General features: G+C 38.0%; 1 protein-coding gene across 3 annotated transcripts in view; it reads right to left on the bottom strand.

Moving 5' to 3' along the window:
- The window catches only part of dnai4 (dynein axonemal intermediate chain 4), a 42,327-nt gene extending 30,136 nt beyond the window's left edge, over positions 1-12,191 (bottom strand). For 2 of the 3 annotated variants that reach the window (XM_008119698.3, XM_062978188.1), the window contains exons 1-6: positions 11,864-12,191; positions 9,907-10,078; positions 7,083-7,276; positions 4,951-5,057; positions 3,738-3,894; positions 2,278-2,417 (exon numbers count right to left, since the gene is read on the bottom strand). In XM_008119698.3, the coding sequence (XP_008117905.2) occupies positions 2,278-2,417; positions 3,738-3,894; positions 4,951-5,057; positions 7,083-7,276; positions 9,907-10,078; positions 11,864-11,934 (841 nt within the window). In that variant the 5' untranslated portion in view covers positions 11,935-12,191. Of the gene's footprint in view, positions 1-2,277; positions 2,418-3,737; positions 3,895-4,950; positions 5,058-7,082; positions 7,277-9,850; positions 10,079-11,863 lie in introns of those variants that run through there. The other variant, XM_062978189.1, reaches the window with a different exon arrangement.
- Between the last annotated feature and the right edge of the window lie 11,262 nt (positions 12,192-23,453).

Below are 23,453 nucleotides of genomic sequence, written 5' to 3'. Positions count from 1 at the left end.
AATCAGACAAGAGCTGTTTCTCCTACCATGGATTTTCCACAGATGTATAAACCCCACTTGTCTAGTTTCCAACAGACCTCACAACCTCTGAGGATGCCTGCCATAGATAAGGGGGAAATGTCAGGAGAGAATGCTTCTGGAACATGACCATATAGCCCGGAAAACTCACAGCAACCAATATGGTCTATCTTCCAAGTGTAGAGTTGGAAATCAATCTCTTGCATGAATTGTTGCTCAGCTTCATTCAAGAGCTTCCACCTTAAGTCACTGACAGAGTGTTCTGGGGGAGTTTTTGCATTTGGTCACTTCTGGCATCACATTTGTGTCCATTTATTTTTTGACTCAGATAACAGCAAGTAAGCAATACAGGTATACTGGCAAATGATGGCATGCATAATATTAGAAGTGGAGACAACTCTGTCAAATATTATAAAGTATTATTTCCAAGGTGGAATTTAAAACTGCTTCACAAGAGTCCACCCAGATGATAATTCATAACATTATGATGGTCATAGAACTACCTTTAATGTAAAAAAAAAAATAAGCAAATGCAATGTTTTTTTTAAAAAAAAAATCCAGACATTTAGCTCCAACTCCTGTTGCCTGAACAGGGAAAAGGTCTTTTTATTACCTAATTTGCCTTAAATCAACTCACCAACACAGGAATGGCTGCATTGTCATGCAATCTTTGTTTTGTGAATGGCCTGTTAAAGTAATAATGTCTGTACTTTCTGCATTTCTGCTCACGCTTTCCTCATTACTTACATACGTACACCCATATGAATATGAAACTTTAAAGTTTAGAATAATGTCTCATGCATCTGATGAAAGAGACTGGGATCCATAAAACTGTTATGACACAATGCCCTTTGCTGGGTTTTGTAGTGTCAGGAGATTCTTTTGTCTTTCCTGCAACAGGCTAATATGGCCAAGCTCTCTAGAGATTGTACTAAAAGCCTTTTGAAAAGTCGGCTTAAACCATCATGGCAATTTCTTTAGAATGATTAAATGTATTTCATTCTTTAATCTAATGGATGGATTAAACACTGAAGTGTTAATTGTTATTCACGTTATTTTATACTGTTTATTTTCATGCAACATTTAGAAACCATCCACATTGCAGATTTATAGCAGTCTGGCATCATTTTAACTGTTAGGGTTCTATCCTATGGACTCATGGGATCCGTAGTTTGTTGGGGCAACAGAGCTTTCTGGCAGAGAAGGGTAAATCTCACAAAACTATAGCTCCCAAAATTCCATAGCAATGAGCCATGGCAGTGAAAGTGGTATCAAACTGCTATGATTTTGCAGTGCAAATACAGCCTCAGACTGCCATCTTGTGCACATTTTCCCCAAAGATTGCACCATTTGTTGGATTAGGACAGTGAAAATGCCAGTATGGAAGAACTTTCCCTGCGGGGTTGTTGTATGTTTTCCGGGTTGTATGGCCATGTTCTAGAAGTATTCTCTCCTGACGTTTTGGCGACATCTATGGCAGGCATCCTCAGAGGTTGTGAGGTAATACTCAGACTCAGATAATCCAAAGCAGATGTTGTGGATTATCTGCCTTGATATTCTGGGTTATGTGACTGTGTGAAAGGGCCCTCAAACCTCCAGAAGTAACTTGGGGAAATGCATGCAGGGCTGCAGCAGGAAGGAGAGATCACCTCCTTCAGATCCCATCTTCCATTGTTCCAGCAGTGGAAGTCCAACCTTAGACCTTGCTTTTTTTACTTTCATTCTGTAGCACATCTTGAGCTGAGAAAATACACACTTTAGTAGCAATTTTATGTTACTACTACAGTCCTTCTTACACAGGAGTTCTGTTCCTTATGAGCAAGACGGGAGACAGAAGTGTGTAGGTTATCCCATCCCAGCTGCTCTACAGATGGTTCTCATCCAGAATATCTGACAGCTTCGCATCTCTCAAAAGTGACGAACCTGTCACAAGTGTAATTTGGAAATGGAATCCAGACATTCCCATAAGAAGAAACTGAAAGTAGATGAAAAGAGCCTCACAATAAAACTCTCACAATATTTTATTCTTAAATAAATTTTGCTTAAATCGTTCAAAGTTCTGTAGCAAAATCTTGGTTTTATAAGTTTCCTCTTAAAGACATTCATTTTCATATTTGCCTACATTTAGGGATGGGGGGGGGAGAGATAATTTTTAGACTTTATTCCTACTTTTTTATATAAGAGGAAAAATTCCAAGGTAGGCACAGGTCTTTCGGTACCTCCTTCAAAGTTTTCTCACATTCCCAAACAATTATTTACCTTTGTCAATCATGCCAATTTTATCACATTGCACTTCCTTCGTTTTTGGTGCTCCATTAATTGTTTGCATCCATCTGTTGGTATAGCGATCATTGCCAGCTCTATTTTTACAGAGTTCCATGTATACAGCATTTCTTTTCCTTTGAAAACAAAAGAAATCAATTTTTTAAAAATAAAACCTGTGGAAATGTTGAGTCCCCCTTAACGTTTCCTTCAGAAACATTGAGCATTCCTTCAGAAACACTATATTAGAAATTATGTGTTTTATTTATACGATCTCTTCCTTATAAATGTTGTGTACAAAGATCAGATTGTTTAAATAATAATTATTAAACATGGCATTCTGTGGCTATGATCTCAGTTATCAGAGTAAGATGAGCTATCAAACCCCACTCAGCAATGGACATCTACTTGGACAAGTCATGTTCTTTCAACTTCAGATGAAGGCAATGGCAAAGCCCCTCTAAATATGAAAACCCATGAATAGATATGCTTTGTGTGTGTATGCCTTCATGTCACTTGCCAACTTATAGCGATCCCATGAATTTCATAGGGTTTTCTTAGGCAAGGAATTATCAGAGGTCATTTTGCCAGTTCTTCTGAAATAGCATCTATAACACATGGTATTCACTGGTGATCTCCATCCACGCACTAACCAGGATTCACCCTGCTTAGCTTCCATGATCGGGTGAGATCTGTGCCTTTAGGATAGTGGTTCTCAACCTGTGGGTCCCCAGATGTTTTGACCTTCGACTCTCAGAAATTCTAACAGCTGGTAAACTGGCTGGGATTTTTGGGAGTTGTAGGCCAAAACACCTGGGGACTCACCAGTTTAGAACCATTGATTTAGGGTATTTAGACCTTAGTTTACCTTAAGCTCACAGTAACTGGAAGTCATGCAACAAGAGGCATCATGCGGAGAGACCATGAACTTGCCCTGTGTAAAACGTTTAAGGACCCCTGGTCTAGAGGCCATTGTTGACTGTTGAATCGGCGTGATTGGAACTGATTCAATGTATCTATTCTTAACAGGGACGAATTATAGCATTTTTACTTAATAGTTTTATCCATTAGTAACACCTTGCTATTGCACTACTTTATATTTTTAAACTGCTGAAAAGAGAAAAATGGCCCCAAACTCTTCAGAAATGTTTTAGAAGGAACAAGCACAAAGACCTATGCTCAAATTATAATGTCATCATGAATTTGCTGAATTAAGTTTTTAAAAGTATTATGTTGGTACTTGTTATCTGAAAATGAATGAATAATTAGTAAGATTTATATTAACACATTTTGTAAGCTCCAAGTTTTATTATTTTCATTAACTCTAAGGAAGGACAAAACTCTCATAAGGAGGATCTGAATTCTTAATATCATTAGGGAGGTCTTCTTAAATTTCCTTGAATAGCTAAAGCTACCAGGTCTAATAGATGCCTTCATTAGATTGAAACTATGCCTACCTCATGCTTTCAGATTCCTCAGACTCTGTAGATACCATGACAGTTGGCATGTCAAATAACCAAATGGTTTCTGTCTCTGTTAGGAAAATATCTACACGCTTTTCTAGATCTTCTTTTGTCAGTTGTTCTTGTATTTCCTCCCGTCTGATCTGGACATCTATCAAATTAGTATACCATATGAAATGAATAAACCGTAATATGTATGTAACCATTACAAATTTACCAGTGGTGCATTAAAACCATTTTTAGAAACAATGTTTTTATAAGGTACACAATTATCCTGTTAAAATGCAGGGATTATTAATGTATGATTACATGTACTGCTAAATGCCAGTTCATATTATTCCTCCTTGATAATGTTTAGTAAAAACAGGGCTAGCCCCAAATCTGTGTGATATATGTTTGAGAACTGGACTAGCGGGCCAGGGTTTGAATTCCCACTCAGGGCTGTAGCCGGGGGGGGGGGGGGGGGGTGTTAAAAAAACCCTGGTTTACTCATAAATTTTAACTAAACCAAATCCCCATGAGTGTCCACTGAAGTTTATCGATGGAGCCTGATTTCTAAATTATTTTGCGTTATGGAACTACTCTTCATGATTCGCTAAAAAAAACTTTCAAACCCACTCACCCCACCCCCGAATTTTTTTTCTGGCTATGGCCCTGTTCCCACTCATCCATAAAAGTTCATTTGGGCACGTCACACTCTCTGTCAGCCACAGAGGAAGGCAATGGGAAACCCCTTCTAAATAAGTCTTTCCAATAAAGCCTAGAATACTGTTGGGGTCAACTTAAAAATACATAACAAGAAGGGCCAGAAAATAAGAAATATCTTTTTGTTCTTTTCATATCTCAGGTTCCAAAACATCAAGAACACCCTTTAATACAGTGCCATTTTTCAGTAGGTCGAGTAAAATTTGCTACTCTGCCTCAAGCAGCAACATGGCAAGCTCAGGATAAAAGTTCTGTATGAACTGACACCACTATATTACATATTTCCTCAACCAGCAACCTGTAGTAGTAGGAAAACACTATGCATAAAGCCATTACACATGGCATTTCTTTTGCCATATATTATTGGGAAAACCTGGAGGAGATACAAGAGAGCCACAGCTATATAATTCCCCAGAAATGTCTCTTATATTTAAAGAAATAAAATATGATCAGAAAATTCAATTATTACTAGTATCAATACTAATGTTTTGTACAAATTTACCTGAAAAACTTGCAATTGTCTCTCGTCTAGATCCAGGTTCTATAATTTCTTCTGCCAATGATTCAGTAGAAGTGCTGGACTTTGTCATACTGCTACTACCGTAAGTCCTAAAATTGGTGGGTGGCAGGGGAAAAGTGAGCATGTATTGAAGCATAACAACACAGAATATCAAGGAAGAAATACCAAATGCCAAGGATGATATTCCCCCAGCAGTGAAGTTGCTACACTACTAATAATCCCTCTTAGATGGGAACCACTAAACTGCAGAAATATTTGAGCTAAGGTTCCTGATTGTTCTTTAATACAAGGGATGAGCTAGGAAGCTTAGCCTGTTATATTTACTTATTTATTATTTATTACATGCATTTATACCCCGCCCTTCTCCCCGAGGGGACTCAAAGTGGCTTACATTCTGCCACGAGGGCCAGCAACAAATATACTATAAAAACAAAACAATTAAAACATGATAAAAACATGATAAAAACATGATAAAAAGTATACAAAGCAGCGATATTGCACCATCCTCAGTCATTCACTACTGCTACAATTACAGATTTGCAACCCGATTACAACAGCCAATGAGCTTATTCGCTGAATGCCTGGGCGCAGAGCCAAGTTTTTAGTTTTCTTCTAAATCCCAGGAGGGATGGGGTTATATAAACTGAATGACACGCCAAAATTTTTGTAAGTTGCCCTGAGTCACCTCGGGTGAGAAGGGCAGGGTATAAATGTTGTAAGTAAATAAATAAATAAACAAAAACATCCTGTATTTTTAAGCGTGGTCCTTTATAAAGACAGAAATGTGAGCCTCGTGTAATTTATCAACATGGACAATATGTTAATTTTACAGGGAAAAACAGCAAACTAAAATTCATATATTCATTAGGTATTTAGGTAACACATGAACTTGTTAAGAGCTACTTCCTGAGGGTCAAGCCTGCATAGCATGATTTCCAGCTGTCCCTTATTGCTATCTTGAAATCTGGCAACATTACTTTGAGCTAACTCAGGTACAGAAAATCTATGGATTACAGCTCTCCTAGGAGTGGACCATCTCCCAAATTAAAATATTCTTGAAAGTAAATTGAATATTTAGGGAAATGTGATTCTTAACGTTCTGATTTGGCATAGTTCTTAGGACTCTATCTTCTGATCCTTCTGAATATCTGATATCATTCTTTGAATCAGCTTCCCATGTCAGTAAGAGATAGCACATTAAATAACTCGTATTAGAAGTACCACACTTCCTCGAAGAGACGTGAATTTTCCCAGGTTTCTCTATTGCAAATCCTGCTGATTTATGGAAATCTATTTCAGAGAAGCCATTGAAATCCACAAGCATGTGGGCAATTTCAACAGAAAGGAGGAAACCATGAAAATGAACAAAATCTGGCTACCAGTATTTAAAAAAACCTCTAAAATCAGAACAATATATAAGGAACAACACTCTAAAAACAGAGGAATTCCAGACATGAATCAATCAGGGGCAGCTAACGACTCTGAACAAAGGATTCCCCCAGGCAGGAAGAAGCCAGAAGATGAAGCTTGTTAGGCTATTCAATGCTAATCAAGGTGATTAATTACAACATTCACACTGGCCTCCAACTTACAAGAGTTCTTTCTCCCACCCTGGACCTTCCACAGATATATAAACCTTCCTTTCTTAGTTTTCCCATATACTTCACAATCTCTGAGGATGCCTGCCATAGATGTGGGTGAAACATCAGGAGAGAATACTTCTGGAACATGGCCATATAGCCCGGAAAACACATAACAACCCTATTTCAGATATTCTGATAGTACCCAGAACCCAGATCACAAAAACTATTTTCAGCAGCAGTCACACTATAGTAATTAATTCTGAATAGACCTCAAGTTGTGCCTCCAAAATAGATTGCTAAAATATGATGTACTGAAAGTAAAGGTTACAAATGAATGTGGTAGTCTAGTTCTCGGGGAAAGTTCTCAGAGACAAAATACATATTAATTGCATATAAGCAATTAACATGCTGACAATCAAAATTTAAAATCTCCATGATGTATGCAGACTCATAGGGCTTCTGTGTATTCTGTGCATGGCCATGGAGCCCAAAGAGTTTGGCTAGAATGTTTTATGGGATGCCATGCCATACCTGGAGAAAGGGCCTGCTAGGCTAATATTGGTCATAGATGTTTGGTGTGCAGAAAAAGAAGATAGGAATTCAGTTTGAGTCACTCCAGCAAAATCGTGTGCTGATAAGATTTTGCTTTGTCTCTGTATAGCAGCTGTTGGTTCTGGTTGGAATAGTGGCCGTGGTGTCACATCTCTCCCTAGATCATCAAAAACCTGTAGATACAACACAAATAACAAATTAATGTCAAATTAGGCCCTTTCTGTTCTCTCCAGTTTCACAAACTAAGAGATATGCAGCTAAATAATTGATTGGTTTAAAAACAAAAAAAGCAATCTTAGGTCAATCAATGTCCCACTGAGTTCAATGGATCTTATTCCCTGGTAAAGAACCAGATGATTAGTAAGACACCTGCATTAGTCTAGAAGAATATAAGTATGCCAAAATATCTTCGAGCACATTAGAGAGTGGGGGATGTAATCTACATGGCAGAATTAGTGCAATTTGATCCTATTTTAACTGCCATGGCTCAATGTTGTGGAATTATGGGAGTAGTAATTTGGCGGGGCATCACCATTATTTGGCAGGGAAAGCAAATGACCTTATAAAACTACAACTCCCATGATTCTGCAGCATTGAATCATGGTAGTCAAAGTGGTGTGAAATTGTATTTATTTTAGCATACAGATACACCCTTTGTCCAGTACTCAAACCACTGAACCAAACTGATTTTCATTACAGTCTGATGTATCTATCTATCTATCTATCTATCTATCTATCTATCTATCTATCTATCTATCTATCTATCTATCGTAGAGTCTCGCTTAGCCAATCTTTGTTTATCCAATGTTCTGTATTATCCAACGCAGTCTGCCTTTTAGTACTCAATGTTTTTGTAGTCAATGTTTTCAATACATTGTGATGTTTAGGTGCTAAATTTGTAAATACAGTAATTACTACGTGTGCATAATGTTACCATGTATTGAACTGCCTTTTCTGTCAGTTTGTTGTAAAACATGTTTTATTGCTTAATTTATAAAATCATAATGTAATTTGATGTTTAATAGCCTTTTCTTTAATCTCTCCTTATTATCCAACATTTTTGCTCATCCAACATTCTTCCAGCCCATTTATGTTGGATAAGCGAGACTCTATTGTATGTGTGTGTGTGTATGTATGTATCAGGGGGCTAGTGTAGTATGATGGCTTGAGTCTTGGTCAAGCTCAATGTTAGAGTCCCAACTTCAGTTAAATCTTTCTGAATTTCACTTAATAATTGTTTTACACCTTGTGCCATGTTTAGCATGGACTTTGCAACAGATGTTTCAGCTATACGCCTTGAAAAGGAAAATCAGCCGGTTTAGCAAGCTTTTCAAATGCTGGTTTGTTATCAGTAAACGTTTGATCTTTATACCAATTTTATATACCTATATAATCAGGGTTACAAAAACATTCTCAAGCCGAAAGTGGTCACAAGTGGAAAAGTTTGAGAAGCCGTCGAAACACTGGATGACCATGGTTCAAATCTCCATTTAGCTATTATGTGGCCTTGGGGAAATTACACTCTCTTAGACCCAAAAGATGGCAGAGGCAAACCCTCTTTGGACAAATCTAGCCAAGAAAACCCTGTAAAAGGTTTGTTTAGGGTTGCCATAAAACTGAAATTACTGGAAGGAACATAACTATATGTATCAAAAGTGTTTTTGTAAATTGTTGGTGAGACATTTTAATCTTTTTTTTAAAGTCGCCACATTCGGTCTTAAAATGCAGACTAATTTTAACAGGGTCGTTGTCTTGCAACTGTTTAACATTATTCCCTTTAAAAAGTTATTTGCTTCAGTAACTTTGCCACTGTCTCACTGAGAGAATCAAGTCTGACTGCACCTTACCCAAATCAACCTCGGTATTGTATTCCAGAAAAGGACTGAAAGGAAAACATAATCCAGGCTTTCTGTTAATTTTTCTGTAAATATTTATAGACCTTTGTTCCTTTATTCCAGTTTTATTCTGATGCATATCACCATATCACTTTGCTCAGGATTTGTTGATTTCTTCTTAATGTTTTGTTGTTGTTGTTGTTGTTGTTGTTGTTGTTGTGCATATATGTATGTGTCTTCCACTGTTTTCAAGCTTTTAATGTTTTCCATTAGAATTATATAGGTTTCATTTTTTATGTAGAGCTTTGGTTATGAGTTCTTCTTTTTTGCGGTTAGATTCTGGCTTATTGATTTTCTATTTCTTTTCAGAGATTCCTTCCTTTTGTGTCATATTAAGAAATACCTATTGTTGTTATTGTGTTCCTTCAAGTCATTTCTTACTTATGGTGACCCTAAAGCAAACATATCACAAGAGTTGGGGGGGGGGGGGGACTGAGAGAATATGACTTGCTGAGGGTCACCACATGGGTTTTTATGGCAAGTACAAGTATCTGAACCCAGAGTCATGGTCCAACAGTCAAACTATGATGCCATGCTGTCTCTGGATAGAACTGGTTAGGCCAGTTCTATCTGTTTCTGTCTGTCTGGAGTATATGACTTTCAGATTCCAGCTTCAGTCAGACCAGTTGGAACAAAGGCAGGGAAATGGCTTAATCTGATCAAGAGAAGGCAACTCTCTGCCCAGCAAGGCCACCAACCCTTATCTGATGCAGTGCATATCCAGCTCTCCTACAGGAAAGCCAGAACATATGCAAGGGAGATTGCTTCTGAAACAGCTTCAGGATTCAGATAGCTTAATCTGGTCTGGTCAAGTTTGTTAAGGTTTTAAGAATACAGCTGAGGTGACAGTACCATTGCATTAGTTTCCCCACATGAGTATATCAATTGCTGTAGTATCACTCCATTACCAGGACAACATGTTTGTTGCTGGCCAAAGCACCCTTGTCCCCAGTCTTTCCCTCTGTCATCAGGATGCTCCGACGTGCCATCGATCCAACTCTGCTGGTCTGCATACTGCTGTAGATGCTCATTCGTCTAGAAGCTGAAGATGTCATTACTTTCTTGTAATCTTTATTCGGCCTAGTTTAAGGAGATAAAAAGGTGTGTTGGTCAGCAGATGAGATGGCTCAGCAAATAGGAAAAGTTTAATTTGTCAATATCTGTTTGCAGATGTCTGTCATTCCTTGTCACAATTTCTAAGGCTCATCTACACTGCTATTATAATGGCAATGTAGACGTATATAATCCAATTTAATGTAGTTCAGTCTGCGTTATATGAGTATACACTGGCCATATAATCCAGTTCAAGGTGCATTATATGGCAGTGTAGATGGGGCCTAAAGCACATAGGAGGGGAGGCAATGCCGTAGTTCTTTTTTTGTAAGTGACATAAAGTGTACCCTTTGTTATTCACAAAATGTTATGCATTTTACAAACAATACTGTGCTTCATTTGTACTCCTTTTGTTTCTCACTGCATCTGATGTCTTTTTTCTCTTTCTCTCTCAAAAACAGAAAAAGAAAAGGCACATTAAGTAGAGGGAGGCAGAAGAGGTGCATCATGGTTTTTGATGGAATTTAGGACCATCTTTCTGGAATATCATTTACTATTTTACTCAAGATGCTGGTTAGAGCCAGGGAGTAGATGGTAAGGGTAAGGTATAAGCAATCTCCTCAGTATATTGGGAGGATGGAGTGGATTATCTGAAAAGGAAAAGTGTCCAAGACGTTTGTTGTTGTTTTGTAAACTGAGGCTTTGCTTTATTACCTCTGTTGACATATAAATAGGCTCCTCTCTACAACCTGCGATGAACTATTTCAGGACAAGGTAAATTCAAGGTAAAAACATTGGTAATGATAAATACTTTTGCATCCCATATCCAAAACGCTTGAGATCAGACATGTTTTGAAATTAGAATATTTTTGGAATACCTCTACTTGCATATAAATACATAAGATATCTTAGAGATGTGGTCCAAGTCTAAATATGAAATCCATTTATGTTTCATGTGCACCTTATACAGATAGGTAATTTTATGAAATATTTTTAATAATTTTGTGAATGAAATGACATTTGTGTACACTGAATTATCAGAAAGCAAAGGTGTTACTATCTCAACCACCTATGTGGACAATTTTGGATTTTAGAGTATTTCATATTTCAGGATTCCAGATAAGATATGCTCAACCCATATACATAACACTAAATAGTAGCTTAAAGTGCAAAGCTAAAAACTTAAAATAAAAATAGACATGATGGCTGACATCACTGTTTGTACAACTAGATAATATTACAACTTCCTATAAGATCATCAACAAAGGCAGGATGAAAAGCTGTGATTTTAGAGATATTATTAAACTATAGTTCCCATTAATTCCTGATCAGCACAGCTAATAGTGAGGGGAGCTATAATCCAACATCATCTGGAGAGTTAGATTTGTTTACTCCTAACATAGGATATTGTGTCTCATCCATCCATGTATGCTGCATTTGAACTGTTAGGTCAGGTCCCTATTCCAAAATAAAAAGTGATGTTAGGACAGGATGGCAAATGAATGATCAAATATGAATGAAACTGAAATTCAGGCCTATGTTGTTCATTCTCTCCATACGCCTAGCTAATGGTGTGTGTGCGAAAGGAAAGTTAGCTTCACTTCTTTCTCCTCCACCCCATCCACTTTCTCCTCAGCCCAGTGGTTTTCAACCAGTGGGTCCCCAGATGTTTTGGTAAACCCTCACATGATTCTTAATCATATCTCAAAATTGATGAAACAAAGAAAGGCTGAGGTGTTACCTTCATTCAAAATGAGGACCCCCCCCCCGCCTTTCCTGTAGTCATCATGACTGCAACACAATGGCACTTACATATTCACGGCAATGCTGCTCCTCTTGATCCTGAGGTTCTTGACCGAGGTGGTCGTCACGCCTTCTGACATGGTTGACTAGTTGCCAAGATCCTGATAAATGTGGTATCTGCAGGCAAGATGTCACAAAGAAGATCCTGATCCTATGGAACTGTGAAATACACCACTGTTGCCTTTCAAATATGGCAAGACACTAGAGCCCAATAACTGTCCAATTTCTAGAGACTGATACCATACAGTGCTGGAGCAATAGTATATTGATTTGAAACCTGAGTTTCCAAACTGCTGTGCACTACAAAGCCAACTGCACTCAGCAGCTTCTGCTTAAGCAAAACACTGTTTACATGGTAACCATGGCAGCCAGTTTTCCAGCATGCAGCCATGTGATTGGCTGGCAGTGACACACACAACACACCATCAAAAAACAGAATGGTTTTTTTTTATTTTCCTTCCATCTGCTCCTGCCGAAGAAACAGTAGTTGCACTTCCTTACCACTTGCCGCCACAGTTGCTGCATGCTATCACTTTCCTTTTTTTAAACTGCAGTTTGAGTGAGTTTGTTGCTGTGATACATTATAGATGGGAAAGACTGTCACCACCCCTCCCTATAAGTTCAATTAATACATGTTAAAAGTAAAGAAAAAACCCTACAGTCTAAGCTATATGTGAATTTGATCTTTTGTCTCTTCTTGCTCTGTCTTGCGCACTTGGTTTGCCCTGTCATACAATACCATATCATTGCCTCTACTCATTTTTCATCCTTGGGATTATATCAGAGTCTCATTGTATATGTGCCTACATTAAAAACTCACCACATGGTTCAATGGCAAAATACTTGCTTTGTGTGCTGGGAGTCCCATGAGCAATTCCAAGCATCTGGTTGAAGGGATTGGGAAGAAGATGGTGATGATGGGAAAAATCAGTCTCTGCCTAAAAACATGAAGAACTGCTGCCAGAGTTGACGATACTGAGGGAAAGGAACACATCATGTGTCCTGGTATACAGTATCCTCCCAAATGTATGCATCAGGGCTGTAGCAAATGTGGGGGGGGGGGGAGGTTAGGGGTTCAACCCCCACCCGAAATTTTTAAGGTTTAAAAAAACTGGTTTACTCATGAATTTGAACTGGTTAACCAAATGCCCATGAGTGTTATCTGTCTTCAGTGTCCACTGAAATTTATCGATGGAGCCTGATTTCTAAATTATTTTGCGTTATGGAACTACTCTTCATGATTCGCTAAAAAAAAGTTTCAACCCCCACCTACCCAAAAAAAAATTCTGGCTATTGCCTACCACCTATCTCAGAAACTGGTCATACAAATTTTAGAATCATGCTCTGCTAGAAAAATTAACTTCCCAGCTCAAAAATGCACACGGTAACACAGTGGAAGAAGCATTTGTGGCAAATTGATGGTCTTCTATTTCATTTCCTTGTAAAAATAATTTCCACATTACAACATTTCCAGGGGTGCAAACAAATAAGATTCTATAGGTTTTTAAAGTATAACTCCAGTCAATAATTTTGGATAGCTCAGGGAAGGGTTAATGCCCCTGTAATATCTGTTTTGCTGTCTGTGTTCCCGTTCAGAAGATTTCATTTTTTTGTTGCTGTGACAATTGGATTTTGAAAAATGTGGCTTGCTGTGGAAACAAGGATTGGTGATAAAGCTTCAGTTGAGACACATTTTCCCCATGATACTTACAGGATTGAATTTCCCTTCATGGGGGTAGATTTCTTCTCACTTCCTGTTGTCTCATGCCTGTTTATAACTAGGAGTCATATGTAAGTTGGATGTTTGTAACTCAGGGACTGCTTGTACTTAACTTTTCCACAATTCATATGCAAAATAAAAAAACAATTTAAAACATGCATGAGATTTCTAATAACTTCCCAGAAGTTCAAATTCTAGAAGCTGCACTGTCCCCCTTATCAAAATGTTTTCTTACTTTTTTTATATTTCCTCTGTAGAAGTACTTTGTTACTATTCTTTTTGGTATGTTATATTCCCGCTTTCTATGTTTACCAGCAGTACAATTTAAAATGTTTTGCCAACAGACAAACATGTAGCAAGCTTTGTTTTCCTGTAATCTAGAAAATAAAAACAAAAACTTCCTTCACATATACTTTTCTTTATGCAATGTGGGTGTCGTGTTGGTATTCTCTTCTATTGAGGATTGATTGAATGAGTAGCTCCATAGCCTAATTTTGTTTAAATTCAGACATTTTTACTTGATTTAATTTAAGCATGTTTCTTAATAGCTAGCAATCCTTTCAGATATGTTCCATTTTTCACCATGCACCCCCAGTGCATTGCATTTACTCAGGAGTAATTTCTGTTGGGTTCATAACTTATTCCCAGATTTTAGTGCATCTTTTTCAACTGCTTCACACTGGGTGGGTACATCTTCACTGCCAACAGAACCTCTAAAGATGCCAGCCACAGATGCAGGTAAAATGTTAGGAGAGAATGCTACTGGAACATAGCCATACAGCCTGAAAAACTCATAGCAACCCAGTGATTCTGGCCATGACAGCCTTCAACAACACAGAATTAATGCAGTTTGACATCACTTAGGGCTCATCTACACTTACCAAGGACTAGTCCAGAGCAGAAATGTTCCTGACTGTACCTGGAGGCTGCAGATGTGTTTAGATGCTCTATGCATGACCCACAGTAGTGGTGAGCTGAACTTTAGTCTGACCGGAATGAACCCAATTTGATCTGGCAGGACTGTCAACCTTAACTTTCCTGTTGCTATCACTGCTCCCAGAAAGCAAAGTCGCCTGCATAACCAAGGAGAAGGCAGCAATCCCTTCCTCCTTACGCCTGATTGCCAAGGCACCTTTCCTGATGTTAGCAAAGGTGTCCAAAACATCCAGAAGCTCTCTGGAGCAATCCAGTCATCCCCAGTGATAACGGGGCAACACAAGCAGGGAAAGAGGGGTGGCAGCACCAGCCCATGTAGACAAGAGACTGGCTTGCTTTTGAGCCATTCTGCTGTCTAAACTCTGCCCAAAGAACAGGGCTATTCTTTTTCTAAGCATTTCAAACAGTGTAAAAATATTTTAGAAGTAATAATAAGAATTAAACTGCCAGTAGTAAAGGTAAAGGTTTTCCCCTGACATTAAGTCTATTTGTGTCCGACTCTGAGGGTTGGTGCTCATGTCAATTTCTAAGCCGAAGAGCCGGCATTGTCTGTAGACTCCTCCAAGGTCATGTGGACAGCATGACTGCATGGAGCACCGTTACCTTCTCGCCGGAATGGTACCTATTGATCTACTCACATTTGCATGTTTTCAAACTGCTAGGTTGGCAGAAGCTGGGGCTAACAGCAAGAGCTTACCCCACTTCCTGGATTCGAACTGCTGACTTTTCAGTCCGCAAATTCAGCAGCTCAGCAGTATAACCCGCTGCGCCATGAGGAGCTCCAAAAAGTGCCAGTAGATCCTAATATACTGTATATTCTGCTTACCTCTGCTTCAGTTCATTGAATGTTAACCAGTGGGTTTGAGCTGGAGGTGTCAGCCACCGTTGTTTACCTTGATGATAGCCAGGTAGCAAAAACTGCAAGCTGACATCCAACTGACCTGATGCTTTGAGACAAAGTGGGATAGCCCTAGCGCTCCCAAGGGCAAAAAGTCTTCATTCCACTTAATGGACAAGCATTCCAGAAATGTTTGGTGTAGCACCATAACTGCAGTCATACCTGTGTGCTATAGAACACTGTGGGACAATGATTATTTGGGCAATAATAGTAGAATATTTTATGGTATACTAATCTTTTTTGAATAGGTTATAAAGGCTCCTCCTTCATCATGTAGGTTTAGGTGTGGTTCAGATATATAATGTAGAAGCCTGTGCAAGTTTCAGGTGGAGTCATGAACCTTGAATTTTAAGTTGTCTTAAATTAAGTTAGAAGCTACATTTAATTTAAAAAAGAAAACTTAGGTTTCAACATAAAGTACCCTTTCACCTCCTTCTCCTTTCCTGTGAATGACAGGGGGGAAAGCATTACCATTTTCTATGTTATTTCCCCCCTCCCCCTTCCTCCGTCCTTCCCTGTATTATTTTTCCAACTGTTAATAGATCTGTCCAATGCATATGTATTTAAAATGTGTTTGTATGGGATAGAATAAAACTGCTGCTTCAAAGAAAAAAGGTCCATGCATTTTAAGGCAGTGATTATCAACATTAAGTTCTTCTAAATGTTGTAATTTTAGTTATCACAAGTGCTAGTCAGTATGCCCAGATCCTGATAGCTGAAGTCCAAAGCAAGGTAAACAGGTTTATTTTTCTAGGACAGGATTTTTCTCCCAAAATGCAACTGAAGGAAGATTTCAGTTCAGTATTAATTAGAAATATAAGCCATTATATTTAACTTGATATATTCTGCCCGTTTTGAGCTTAAGGGTAGTACTGAATAATGGGTATGATGTTTCACCTTCATTGTAATAAGGTTTTTAGTTAAAAAATATACCATAAATGTAAACACCAACTTAGCATTAATGTAAGTGGATTAAAAAGCCTCCATTCAGCATAAATGTCATTAATGAGTTTCATTTTTAGTGTAAATATGATGTAGTGACTCCTTTCCATAAAATGTCCTACTTTTGGTTTCAAGACTGAAAACAGACCCCATCTGCCAATAATTAGTGTTCACATTTTAATATTTTATATCAGTATTGCAATGCAGAATTCTTGCATGAGCTTTGCGCGAGCCTTTCCCCCTCCTAATACAACCATGTAATTAGACTGTAGTTTACAGTGTCTTTCCTATATTCCTGGAAGCAATTTGAAGTCTGAGTTATGTCAACAAGGGATCTATTGCTAGTTGACCCAAGTTCAATGTTGTATTTTATGTTCTGAGATTGGTAGAACAGTTTGGTAATACAGTTTCATCTTCTACCTTCTCTAGAACAGAGGCATTTAGAGTAGTTTTGATCATGATTAGGGTTGTCAGGTCAGGACCAAAAAGATCAGGGACTGGGATCTTTATAGATCACAAGCCTGGATTCTTATGAACTCCCAGAATGAGGGCAGACAAAGGGCCCATTTATACATACTTTGACACTGATTTGGAGTGGGGTATTCTGGATCAGCACTACAGAAGCTTACACACCCAGCTATTGAACCAGATTGAAAGCTGGTAGATGTCAGCAAGATCGATGGATAGGCCAAGCCAGGATGAAATGACTGGCTTGACCTTAAAGGAGCTGGGGGTGATGACAGCCGACAGGGAGCTCTGCCGTGAGCTGGTCCATGAAGTCACAAAGAGTCGGAAGCAACTGAACGAATAAACAAAAACAACAGCATTGAGTGGCACTGAGCCAGCCTGGTGGCTGGATAAAGTCCGTTGTCCATTGGCACCGAACCCCAAGCCTCATTTGGCCTCTGTAGATAGGCCCAAAGATTGGAGGCAGGCCATCAAAATGGGTATCTAGAAAAATGGTCCCGGGATCTAGGAAAACCCAACCAATATGGTAATATTGCAACTCAGAGCCAGGCATAAAAACCATTTTGAACAGTGAACAAAATTCATTCAATAGCATCAGCAATGGCCAATTTTTCCTCTAGGTCAGTAGTGCCCAACCTTTGGAGCTCCAGGCCTTTTGGACTTCAGCTCCCACAATTCTTAACAGCTGCTAGGCTGGCTGGGATTTCTGGGAGTTGAAGGTAGGTAAAAGGTTGGGAACCACTGCTCTAGGCCTTGTGTCTGGTGTAATCTTACCAATAGCACACAGGATACCAGATCTGACGGGGGCAGACAAAAGCTGGTACAAATCAGAGCCAAATGAAAAGACCTGACTATGAAGCATATGTTCTTGTCTTTGTTTTATACTGTTGTTATTCCATTGCTTTTGACATCCATTGTAAAATCAGTGAATTTCAAAGAAAATAGTAATGATTTGCAAAATTTTGTATTACAAAGTGATAAAGATCTAAAGCAGTGGAGTACAGAGTCTAAATGTGTTGGTTGCCAGGAAACAAAGGGTTCCCACGCCCCAACAATAAGGCTAGCATTTAATTTTTATAAGAAAATTTAACATAAATAGTGTATTTCTCTTCATTAACAGTTTAAACATATTGTCTAATGTTTAACAGGGCCGACTAGCCATCGGGCAAACGGACCCTCTGGTTAATCTGCCACTGATCTTTTGCCAACCCATCCTAGCTGGGTTAGGACTGGAGCTGAATTCAGTGAAGGAATGAAAGCCATGAATAAGTAAGAGGACAGAGAGATGGTAAAAATTAGATTGTACATTCATGACTTTGAGCAGAACTAATGGTTTCTTTTCCTACTGTAATCTTTCATTTAAATTATGATTATGTATGAATAATTGGTTCTCTTTTGTGACAATGTGTTGACAGCTTCTGCTCCCACTGCCAATGTAATGCATATGCAAGGCAGAGTTTTCTCTACTATACGTGTTTTTATCTATTGTTGTTGTTGTGTGCCTTCAAATCACTCATTTCCAATGTATAGCAATGCTAAGGTGACTCTATCATGGTGTTTTCTGCAGCTGAGAGTGTGTGACTCCCCCAAAATCACCTAAAAAGTTGTGTCTGGATTATTTGAAGAAACACAAATTTCCCACATGACATTTCTCACTCCCTTAATCGAGATAATTAAGATAAGACAGCAAAGGCAATCTTCCAAGAGAGATCCAGGTGAGCTAATGGGTAATAAGAATGGTTTTCTTCCATTTCAGCCCTTATATGTGCTTTATATTTGTCTCTTGTGTCAATGGCATTGTCATTTGTTATTACTCATGTTACCGTTTTCATCAAGTTATATGGAGCCTCCGATGGCCTAGGGAATAAAAGCCTCGTGACTTGAAGATTGGGTTGCTGACCTGAAGGCTGCCAGGTTCGAATCCCACCCGGGGAGAGCGCGGATGAGCTCCCTCTATCAGCTCCATGCGGGGACATGAGAGAAGCCTCCCACAAGGATGGTAAAATATCAAAACATCCGGGCGTCCCCTGGGCAACGTCCTTGCAGACGGCCAATTCTCTCACTCCAGAAGCAGCTCAGGTTGCTCCTGACACGAAAAAAAATCAAGTTATATGTCAATTTTGAACTATAAAGTTGAAAAGTAGTCTAGGGTTTAAAAAGATAATATAATGATGCTTTAAAAAAATGCAAAACAAAAATCTTAATTCTCGATTCACAAAGAATAAGAACATACAGTAGAGTCTCGCTTATCCAACGTAAACGGGCCGGCAGAACATTGGATAAGCGAATATGTTGGATAATAAGGAGAGATAAAGGAAAAGCCAATTAAACATTAAATTAGGTTATGATTTTACAAATTAAGCACCAAAACATCATGTTAGACAACAAATTTGACAGAAAAAGTAGTTCAATACACAGTAATGCTATGTAGTAATTACTGTATTTATGAATTTAGCACCAAAATATCATGATATATTGAAAACATTGACTACAAAAATGTGTTGGATAATCCAGAACGTTGGATAAGCGAGTGTTGGATAAGTGAGACTCTACTGTATTTGATACTAAAGAGAACATAAAATATAAATCTAAGCACTGTGGGATTTGGAAGAGACAGCTAAAAAGCTTTCAAATAATGGTTAAATAAACACCACAGTAACTTGTAATGCATTTGTGCCCCAAACAGGAATCAAATCTCAACAAAAAAAGAACTTGCTTGTGATATTGTGACCACAGACAATATGATTTGACATAAAATGAGAGGCCTCTGAAGAGATCTTTTCAAACTGAAAACCACATTAAACAGATGCATCTCAGCTTTTGGATGACATTAAAAACTGATATGTTTCTGTATAAATGGAACACCCGAACAGAGATCAAGTTCAAGAAGTGAAATCAATAAAAAAATTGCATCATATTAACCTTTGAATCTTTTCTGCAAATTGGCTATCATAATCTAAATTCATGCTATGTATGAGGGGTGGGAAAATAACTATACAATGACACTGGTATATAGATGAATTTCATTTCACTTAGAATTACTTCCAATAATATTGTTTTCTATATAGTTAATGAAGTAGATATGTTTCTGGGCATTAGTTTTTTTAATAGAAAAAAATGGTACCACTGGTAGAACTAGCATGGAAAAAACAGGGATAGATCCATTCACCACAAAAAAGAAGTGCAGCTCAACAAACTTTTTATCAAAAACTAACAATATACACATGTGAAATGAAATAACTAGGTCAGGTAAGTCTTGCAGGGGAAAACCTAGAAACCAACTGAAAGTTTCTTTCAAAATCCATGTCTTGTCTCTCATTAACCTCCACGTAAGTAGACAAATGTATAGATCTATGATTTTCTAACTATCTTATAGATGTCCAAATGCAGCCCTTTGTAAGTTCTGGAAGACAAAATAATAATAATAATAATAATAATAATAATAATAATAATAATAATAATAATAATAATAATAATAATTTTTTTGTATCCCACCTCCATCTCCCTGAAGGGACTCGGGGCAACTTACATATGACACAAAGTGTCACTAGTTTTTGAATGTTGCTATTTTCCTGTCAGTATTCATGAGATGCTGACAGGGGGATCATGAGATTAATGAGGAAAAAGACTATTTCTCTGCTTTTCCCATTTTTGACAGAGCAAAGCATAGCATGTTGGAGATTCATATACTGTCCCAATTAAGCGGGGTAAGATGGCTATTCCTTTGGAATTAATTCAATGGGACTTCTTTTGAAGTTACTGAGGATGGGATTTCAGTCTTCCTTCAAATAAGCATGATATGCTCTTTGCAATTGGTACATATACCTAATAATTACTAACGACCCTGACTGTTCCTCAAACAAAGTCAATGTTTCAAAAAACAAAAGCCAATATCAACCAATCTGAATATAAAGGAAATCAAACAAACATATCAGATGAATTATAATTTGGAATATTAGATGAATAAAAAACCATACAAATTATATTTCACATGATAATTATGTACATAATAATTCAGCCTGTTCCAGACAAGCTACTTAAATTAAAGGAATCAAAGCACACCTTTTCAATGCTAAACATCTGTACTGGCCTAACTGTCTGCCAGAACAGCAGAACAATTTAACTGGGACATAATTAAGGAATTCATGCAGAGTAACCCCCAATAAGATGCATGTTTAGGCAAGTTATGACTGTACCATTGATTTCAGCTTCAAAAATGTTTCTTGTGCTGAGGCATACATGCTTGGCCATGTTGAAATTGCTTTGCTGTTAGATATCAATTTTCAGTGCAAAGTATATACATCTAGTTAAAATTAAGCTCCAGGGATTTTCAAAGGGTCACCAAGTGTGTATAACACTGCAGTTTTGGCAAAGATAAAGAAGCTCAAGAAATACAGGCTTCAACCCCATGAACATGTAGGGTAACTATCTTGAATGTAGTGATATTTCTTTCAAGTGAGCATGAATGTGATTGGGTCAGATAGTTGCAATCCCTTGAAACTTTACTAGTGTGCAAGTCTCATTGAAATATTTACTTCCAACTAAAATGCATAGAATATTATGCAACTACTCAGTGATTTGGGGCTGAATTGTTTTGAGGGTAATGTTAAAAGGGAGTGAATGGGCTTGTAGGAACCTTAATGTTTGCAGATGAGAAGAAAGAATTCAGAGTAACTGAAATATTTTTGGGGGGAAAGGAAGAGCCAAGTAATAAATGTTGAAAGGAAATGTAGTTTTTGCCATTCACCCAGCTGTTTGATGCATGGAGGAGGAATGGTTTGTTCCTATCAGTCTCTGCCAGCCTGTCCAATAGTGGACTATGGGAATAGTAATTCAACATCTAGAGCAGGCATGGGCAAACTTCAGCCCTCCAGGTGTTTTGGACTTCAACTCCCACAATTCCTAACAGCTGGTAAACTGGCTGGGATTTCTTGGAATTGAAGTCTAAAACAACTAGAGGACCAAAGGTTGGGAATTACTGCTCTAGGAGGGAATGAAAATTATGGTCAGAGTAATTAGTCAACCTTTTAAATTAGGTGCGTGGAAAATGCATCCAAGGCTGGATATACACAATCAAAGGAAAATAATGTTACCTAGATCAGGCATGAGCAAACTTTGGCCCTCGCCAAAGTTTGCCCATGCCCATATGCCTGATCTAGAGTGCCAAAGGTTTGATTCAGGTCACTGTGGGCCCTTTCACACAGCCCTATATCCCAGAATATCAAGGCAGAAAATTCCACATTATCTCAGTGTGGATTCAGATAACCCAGTTCAAAGCAGATATTGATATTCTGGGATATAGGGCTGTGTGGAAGGGCCCTGAAAGTTTTACCTAGCATAAAAAGATGGAAGCAGCAACTGTGGACATACTACTTTTGCTTCAAATGTATGGCAGCTAGAACATCCATTGTAAAGTTTCCCATTTCCATAAGGAAGAGGACAGTCCACTGGTTGGGTTTCTGCTGCAGCTCAGCTGTTGGACAAGGAGCTTTAGGAAAGTTATGTCTTTCTTCTAGGTGAAAGAAAGTGATGTTTCAACTACAATATTACCACTCTGAATCTTTCAGTAGTTTCCTTTTATTTTTCCAGACAGTTCTAATTCCCAGGAGGTGAGAACAAATCTTAGCAGTGCTTATCTGACTGTCCCTAAGAGTAAAAATAAAAGTGCAGAGGATATCAAACAACCATATTTCCCTGCATATCACTTGGATAAATCAGAAAAAAAGGTTAAAATACATCTAACATAGAATCATCAAACATTTTACGTTAATTTATATCAACACTGGACTGGTCCCAGCATACAAACACAGATGTCTCATTGGATGCAGCCTTTGTCCATGTTTTCCATTGTTTCTGTAGAAGAGAACATGCATAACTATTTGTTTCTAGTACTCTTTCAGAGGAAAGCAAAGGCAACCCCCATCTGAACAAATCTTGCCAAGAAACCGGTTATAGATTCTCCTTAGGATCATTAGAAGTCAGAAATAACTTGAAGGGACACAACAAGACAGCTCTTCCACAATGACATCACACACAATTTTATTACTTTCTGCATGTTGCAAAAAAGTAGCTGGTTTTAGCCAGATCATTAAAAGAAATCTTTTCCATATTATCACATCAGGCATCAGAAAAAAAGGAAACACCTGAAATATCACTTTACAATCACCTGTGTTTTTTCATGCCTAGAGGAAGCGAAGGATTGCAAATTCATGCCTTAATTTCAGCTGAGTATGAAGAGATTTTAGTCAAACGAGTGCAGAAAGATAAATAAGTTTAATTAATTTGATTCCTCAAAAGAGCTGGATCAAAAAGAGACAGGTTGTGAAACTAACCCTTCATCTACCTTTCTACATGTTCACTGGTAATTTGTTATGCAGCAATGTTCTTTGGCCAGCACAATAATTATTTTGTTATGTAATGATCAATGAAACATAACAAAAACACAAACGTATCTTTACATAACAAAACATACTTTGTTATGCAAAGGGCTGGCCTCTGCCTCTAATCCACAATCTCCTGACTAAATGCTGCCCAAATGTAATTCTAAATGTAGTACCTGCACATACAGTATTTTTAAATTGAAGGCTAGTCATCCTGGTTATACAACTCAAAAACATAGCTGTGCTAATCTGGAA

The sequence above is a fragment of the Anolis carolinensis genome, chromosome 4 (genome assembly GCF_035594765.1).
Source record: "Anolis carolinensis isolate JA03-04 chromosome 4, rAnoCar3.1.pri, whole genome shotgun sequence".
NCBI classification, from domain to species: domain Eukaryota; kingdom Metazoa; phylum Chordata; class Lepidosauria; order Squamata; family Dactyloidae; genus Anolis; species Anolis carolinensis.
Note: the sequence above shows the minus strand (reverse complement) of the source record. Positions and strands in the feature narration are given on the sequence as shown.